We start from the raw sequence: 7497 nt of genomic DNA on the forward strand, positions 1-7497 counted from the left end.
ATATATGTCATTCATATATTCCACTTTCATCGCTTCGTCTCGACGGGTATATTACGAGTTCTTGATAGCTTATTTGCTAGAGCCCCGCACCGGTACGTATCCCAGTGGTCATGGGTTCAAATCCCGTTCAAGCCTGAATTTTTTTCAGGCTTTCTTTTCCCAACTGCTTACGTTGAGTATATAACTGCGATAGACATCCACTTGTTTATTTTTCAACTTATTTCACTAGGAAAGTTGATATTTATTTACAAAACATTTTTAAACATCTGTAATGGCAAGAATATGGTGAGGGCTCGCTGAAGCCTCCACGCTAAAGGCAAGTAGATACAACTGTCTGGTATGCGTTATTACTTTCACTGTCATTCTTATCAATCACAATTGCAAGACTAGGAATTTGACAGGGTTTCAAGGGGCGCTTATTGGATAGCCGGTACTACGCAATAGAGAACTCAAGTGTAGAAGGCGGTGTTTATGGAAAAGAGGGCGCTTACTCCCCGAAATCAAAACAGAAATGGGATTAGTAAAAACAACAAATTAAAAATAAAAGTAGTGGCTATTTACTTGACTGTTCGATTTTTTGACGCTACACTAACAAGTACCATTACTTTATGTTTGTAGGAGTGCTACAAGAAGCAAGCGTGGATCCCTGTAATTTTAGGCCTACCAAAAACGAGAAAGACGTTGATTACCTAATGCAAATATACAGATCCACTGAGGATGTATTAAGAAGGCAAGAAGAACAGGAGAAAGAAATTCGGAATTACAAGCAGAGGATTCATGTCATGACCAAACAATTAGAAACATTACAAAGAAAAACCGATCTCGAAAAGAGTCTTGAAAAGGTGAGCTGGCACGTCTTGAGATTCTCGGCACTATTCATTTTAAAAGCTTAGAGTAGAATCCCCACGCATCGAAAGAGGTGTTTTTTACTGAATCAGTTTTGGGTAGACTGCAGGCAGTCTCTATTTTGCACGAAATTCCGCACTGAGAAAGAACGCAAAAGGGTGAGCGAGCCGCTCGCGCGAGTGGCGAGGCTGTGAGTAGGGGGGACGCTGGGAGGCTTGCGGCTACGCAGCTCACGCTCGCTCTGTTTTTTGCGTTCCCTCCCCCCCCCCCCCCCCCCGCGGATTTTTGAACATAAGGGAGACTGCTCGCAGTCCAGTTTTGGGTCTTGCTTGACGCTTCCAATGGTTTGCTCAGTGGGTCCTGCTACATTTATGCCTGGTACATTACACTGTAATAGATTCTTACTGTAAGACCACTTCTGTGTTTTAAGCTTTTAAATGATCTTCCTTAAAGTGCCACTACGACGAAAATTTTTACTTCTATTTTCGCCCTTTTCGTGTTTCAATCCATTTAATGAGTTCGTAATTGCAAAAATAGCTATTAATTAGCTTTATACAAGCTTACTGTTCCTGGGAATACGTGGCTGAAAACCGTCGAAAACCCGTCCGCCATTACTCCGACGGCAAAGTGACGCCCGTGGTGATTCTAAAATGCGGTTGCTTGTATGAGATCTTTGTGTGACGTCATACGCGCATCGAACATCGTGCGTTCCTTGCAAGACTCAGTAATCGTAAGTCCTAAAGTAAGTGAATAGGCAAGATTATTTGTAAGATTCGCCATCCAGTTTGGTGAAAAGCGATCTAAAGGACAATTTTACCGAATATCTTGGATTATAATTTCCTTAGCGGTGGATTTGGAGTCGTATGACTGCAAAGAATACGCTTCGGAGACACGCGAACAGCTCATTCAAGCCTGGGATTTACATGTAAAGCCGAATTCACTCCGGCATTTACTCAGCAACTGTATTGGAGGTAGACATATGGTTGTTTAATATTCTGGATATGTTTTCTATTTGGGATTAGTAAACAGAACCTAATCACTATTCGCAGAAGCACTTGAGCAACAAATTATTGAATAGGATGGATAACTCCAGACTAATACAGGGTACATGTCGATGCTATGTTGGTGACGTGTATGGTGTTCGCAAGTATTAATCAAAGCTGCATAATGAGTCAAGAAAAAAAGAACTATTAACTTCGCTTTTTTTATAATTTAATAAAGCTTTGACAAAACTAAAATGATGTATAATTAACTTAAGTTGAAAAGTGGGTAGCTATAGCTGTAATCTACAGAATATTTGCAATGTTACAATACTACAGGGCTGTAATCTACCAGGTATTACCTGGTTAGATCCCTTCCTCATTCTACAACAACTTTCAAGCAGTAAATGAAGTAATCATGAGGGGCCTAATATTTTAAAGCCACAGTCCAAGTAACATTCAACAATAAATTGTTGTAAAGCCCTCAAATGCAGCTGGAAAACTAAAGATTAATAAGAAAGTTTAGGAGGACAGCTAAGGAGGAAACCTTAGTAGGCTTGCATCATATCTCACCCATTTTTTTTTATTTCAATAATGTTTGTTCCTTGGACAATGAGGATGTGTGAATCTGAGTGAAACAAGCAAACCAGCCTCTTGATCTCATTTAAAACTGACACTATAATTGTAATCATTTTACATGTTGAGTGTGAAGAGCCAGCATAACACTGTGCTGTAACAGTATTATGTATTTTCCCACAAAATCACACAATGTTCACAGACATAAAATTGAAATATTATAGTTATGAAAGAATGACCATCCTTTCCACAGATATACCTTAATTATTCTTGGAGATTCAACCAGAAATGAGATTTAATGTCTTTTTTCTTTGATGTTTTAAAGTAAGAGCCAAAATACTTTAACTTAAATTTTCACACAAACCCTAGCTTATTTTTTGTTTTTGTTCAGCAACATGAACTTCATTTTAATTTTTTTCTATCTTGTAATTTTATCTTACATGACCCCACAAACATTTTCATGCTTTATACTTATTCTATGTGTTTGTTGTTTTTCTATTCTGTTTAGCTTTTTCCTTCTGTCAAATAACCCTGGCTTTCTAATGTTGGATGTTGATATCTGTGGGATTTTACTTTGGCCTTCAGAAAATAACCAGAACCAAGAACAGGGCCAGCTTTAAATATTAAAGCCAACAATACCACATATTTTTTTTTATTTCATTTTATTATTATTATTATTATTTTTTTTTGGGGGGGGGGGTGGGTCTTTTTTGTTTTGTTTTTGTTGTTGCTGTTATGACATCACTCAAATCTCTCTCACTATGAACAAGCCAACAAAATAATTGGCAATCAGTAAACAATTTCCATAATCCCTTCACTGTTTGTATTAATGTGCTTGACTTATCCAGGAGATTTTTTTGAAGACTCTCCTATCAGCTGTGTTGGCAGTTTCTAAGATCAAATTTAAAGGTACGCCTTTTGCTGTGGCCCTCTCTGATAACCGCATTCAACAATGAGAATACTCAGAGCACAAGAATGCATGCCATGATCCCACTGGCCAAAAACCTTCCCTGTATAAAGATAAGTTTATCCTTGAAGTCAGAGGCCAGTCTTGCTGTCTACTCTCACCATGTCTGCAGCATTGTGGTTCTTGATGACATGGGTATGACAGCAACTTTTAAAAAAACCACACACACAGAGTCTGCATGCATTACCAGTACCTACTTGTCATGTTGATATGATATCAATGCTAAATATTGCAAAAATTTGCTGGTAGTTCTCCTCCTCTCCCTTCCATTTATAAATTTGCACATTATGTACAATGTAAACCTTAGTGTAAGATCCTGGCCCATAATTTCTTCTGGACAAGGTATCCTCTGTAACTGTGAAAAATGTCTTCATGCTTCCCTAAACTAACCCTAATAATAAAGATCCCAATATTTTAAGGTTCAGGAAGTGTAGTTGACAGATCTAAACTAAAAGCTAAGCGAGATTTACTATGGCATTAGTTACCATGGGTAGTCCTATTTACCATGGGTGTGCTTAGGTGAGCTTGTTGACGCCTTTGTACTGTCTCTAGTATATACCAAAACAGTGCAATACTTTTGTTAGGAATTTATTATGTTGTACAAAAAATGCTATAAAATTGGCTGTTCATATAACAGACTTTGCCAAGAAAACAAAAAAAAGGCACAAATACAAAATTAATAATTCAAACACAAAGATGAAATTTACCAAGCGCTGGTAGTTTTCCACACTCTTTAGAATAGAGTATTGGACAAAATACTCGCTCATAATTTTGTCAATTTGGTTCATTTGTTCTCTTTAGTACAAACTAATATGGTTTAAATTGTAGCTATTATCTTGACCTGTCCCAGAAGATAACTTTCATGCATAACATTCACTGCAAGTTTGCACAAAGGTGCAGTCAAAGCATCTTTACAAGTGATGTCTGAAAAAATTGCTCAATAATAGTATTATAATTAGTTAATAACACAGACCAAATAGGGTTGCCACAATACCTTCTTGACTCATAGTAATCAGTGATGGTTATATTAGAGAATTTTGCAAGTTGGAGTGTCAGCAGGTCCACATCAGCTGGAAAGTTGCCTGCAAATTTCTTCTGACATGTACCTCCACATATCATGTGATTGTTTCAATATAGAGATATGAATTTTTCATGTCAATGTCACAATCAGTTTAATTACAATTGCTCATTTAATACAGATCGAAAATCTCGCCTTGCTGTGTATTCTACAGTTGGCATACAAGTCTTTCAGAAATGTGTTGGGTGCTTTGTACGAAGAGAGCATTCGAAAAACTCGAGGCCTTGATTGTCAAATATTATATCACAAGCAATTATTATTATTATTATTATTTTGAATAAAATGGAGTATCTATGCACTTTTATTTTACCAAAGCATGACACTTAAAGGAAGTAGACGTAATGAACACCAGACAAACAAAGTATTACAATGAGCTATAAACAAAACGTACACACCACCACTCCGCCGGCGCCACCTGCTTTCATTGCACGCATTTACGAAAACAGTCCATTTCCGATCCGTTATCTTGACCTAATCGTTTCACTTAGTCCCTCGCTTTACCCTGGAAAAGTAAGCATCGAGGCAGTAGCATTGTATGGCAGTCCTTGCGTTTGAGTTTCCCTCGAAGCAGCTGTCGAAGTCATCGAGAGGATATGTCTTTAGTACTTCGGTGCGATGTACAAAAAGACGATTTGTCTGAAGAAATTACCCCCTTTTGACGTATTTCAGAACCATAAATGTTCAAACAACCACCATTTGGTTTCTTTCGGGTACCCACAATACGTGCGCGTTGTAAAGACGGCCCTTGAGCCACTAAAATAAAAAGAAGTGGCTTCTTTCAGCGAGATCGAACATTCGAAAGCAGGCGATGTTGTTGTGCGCGTATGACGTCATATTCCTGTCGGTGCAACTAGATCCAGCTCTCTATGTAGTTCACGGCCATTTGTCGTTTGAGTAATGGCGGCACAGCGAAGCTGAACTTCGCGTTTAAAATAACTGGTCTTCCCGTTGGAATTTCGATGTAAAATTTGGCGTGGTTAGTATTTATCACTTCTACTTTCCAAAGCTGAAGAAAAAAAGGGATGCAAAATTTTGATCGTAGTGGCACTTTAAAGTTAACTATTCAAATAAGCTGTCTAAAGAGAAGGGCGTTATTTGTTTTATCTTTACTCATATTTTTTGCTTTTTAGGACGCAAAGACGACATTTGCGCCACTGGCAGCGTCTATTCTGTAGTCATGTTCAATTCATTACAAATGGGACAGAGTGGTATATTACGTACTTATGATATACTCAAAGTACATTTCTCTCGGAATGTAAAAGCTAAACGGCAATGGATAAAACTTCTAATAAGGATTCCCTCCGTTTGAAGGTTAAACAAATTTTCCATGATCCAGACTTCAAAATTTGACATTCTTTTCACATTGTAGATTCGTCTATACCACATAGCTTAAGAAACCAGAAACGTCAATGCACCTAGCTGTGTGGAATCTTAAATCCAAGGCCTTTTATCCCTCTCCAGACCAGAATGTCTCATTATATATGGTGTGTCGCCTACGCTATCGAACCTAATCGTCGTTGCCTTGCACGTGTCAACACATTTTCACGACTGCAGTTTGCTTGAGCTTTCGAGTATAGGTTGGTCAATCACCAGCATGCTGGATGTATTATATTTATGGCTGAAGTTATGTAGATTTTTCCCTGTAAAACATGTTACAAACTTGTTAATTTATGTATTAATGTAACCGTTAATATGTACGAGTTATTTACCTTGATCATGGCTAATTTACTCGGCCAGCTGGTAATAAACAATACGGCTACCGTTTGCCACGAGCTTTTGTGCTTATAGTTCTGCAACTCTTTTATTTTACCAACCCAGTTAGGTTGTTGCCACATTTTATGGTATTTCCATAAAATGCTATTGTTGTTATTCCCTTAGGATTCAAAACGATAGTGTTACTACTCCTTTCAATTAAGCCCCACCAGGTATTTAATCGATAAGGAAGCAGGGACTGTATTCAGTGTGTGTTGCCTGGGTGATGTGGCAAATTCAGAGATTTAACAGTCTAAATCATGCTTGTTTGTGAAGCACTACTGGCAGTTGAGTCAAAACTGAAGAAACACTCATGTGACAGCAGCACTCCCACCAATGAAGCATGATGCATTTTTGCACTGTTTGTGACCATACCAAAATACAGAGCAATGCCTGGCATTTTCTTTCCAAATTGAAACTCAAGTACAGTTGAGCTTCCTGTAAGCGGACACCCTTGGGACCAGAAAAAGTGCCCGCTTACAAGAGGTGTCCGCGTATAGGAGGTTTAAAATGTAGTGTTTGTATGTTGCTGAAAACATGACCAAGTGTCCGCTTATGAGACTTGACAACGTACGGGAAGTGTCCGCTAGCGGAGGTTCGACTGTATCTCTGAAAAATGCATGGTTAGCCCTATTTTCTTTTTGGATTCCAATAACCCTTGCTAAGATCTCCTTTTCCTGCCTAGTCATAAATCGTGCAAAGTGGAAGTTTCTTGGACCATCTTGAGATGCGCAGACTGTATTGGCAGTGACAAAAGGAGGCACTGCCTGAAATCTCTTTGATTTTGCTTTACCAAACAATGAACAAACATTAAGTGTAAATTGTTACAAAACATTTGCTCGTAAACAATAATCATGTCTCCGTTCTTATTTAATTTTTTAATTAATCTTTAATCCCAGTGGAGATTGAATTACAATACTACCACTGAGCTTGATATATGTGCAGCTGCAACCAATCTTTCAAAATCCCTTAATGCATGATGCATGTTAACCACATGTTTATTGATTCACTGAGAAAATAAATGCCACTTAGAGACAGAGCAATCAAAACAAGCAAAATCCAGATCATAATCCACTGTCGGCCGACAATTTACCGACAGTCGGTTTGGGGAGCTCTTCTTCAAAATTACCATAACTTGAGCAGTTTGTTTTAGTATTTTGAGATAAAGCAAGTGTTTACGCTGCATTTTCACTTGCGATGTGTTGTGCACACCACCTATGGTCAATAGAAATTTGTATTTATTCAGCTGACACATGCGTTCTAGCTAAAGCAATTGAGTAGACTATGTCTGTATGCAG

The 7497-nt window shown here is 38.1% G+C and overlaps 1 protein-coding gene and 1 long non-coding RNA gene across 3 annotated transcripts in view; one reads left to right on the forward strand and one right to left on the reverse strand.

Moving 5' to 3' along the window:
* LOC146462182 (uncharacterized) overlaps window positions 1-6219 on the forward strand; it is a 29528-nt gene extending 23309 nt beyond the window's left edge. For both annotated transcript variants that reach the window (XM_085085770.1, XM_085085769.1), the window contains exons 16-17: window positions 619-842; window positions 5578-6219. In XM_085085770.1, the coding sequence (XP_084941896.1) occupies window positions 619-842; window positions 5578-5622 (269 nt within the window). In that variant the 3' untranslated portion in view covers window positions 5623-6219. The remainder of the gene's footprint in view (window positions 1-618; window positions 843-5577) is intronic.
* An 843-nt stretch (window positions 6220-7062) lies between these two features.
* Window positions 7063-7470, reverse strand: LOC146462184 (uncharacterized). Its single transcript, XR_014857157.1, has 2 exons — window positions 7335-7470; window positions 7063-7273 (listed from the first exon to the last, which is right to left on the reverse strand). It is a non-coding gene; the product is annotated as an uncharacterized LOC146462184 (long non-coding RNA).
* Between the last annotated feature and the right edge of the window lie 27 nt (window positions 7471-7497).

The sequence above is a fragment of the Pavona decussata genome, unplaced genomic scaffold (assembly GCF_977016875.1).
Source record: "Pavona decussata unplaced genomic scaffold, jaPavDecu1.1 SCAFFOLD_190, whole genome shotgun sequence".
NCBI lineage: Eukaryota > Metazoa > Cnidaria > Anthozoa > Scleractinia > Agariciidae > Pavona > Pavona decussata.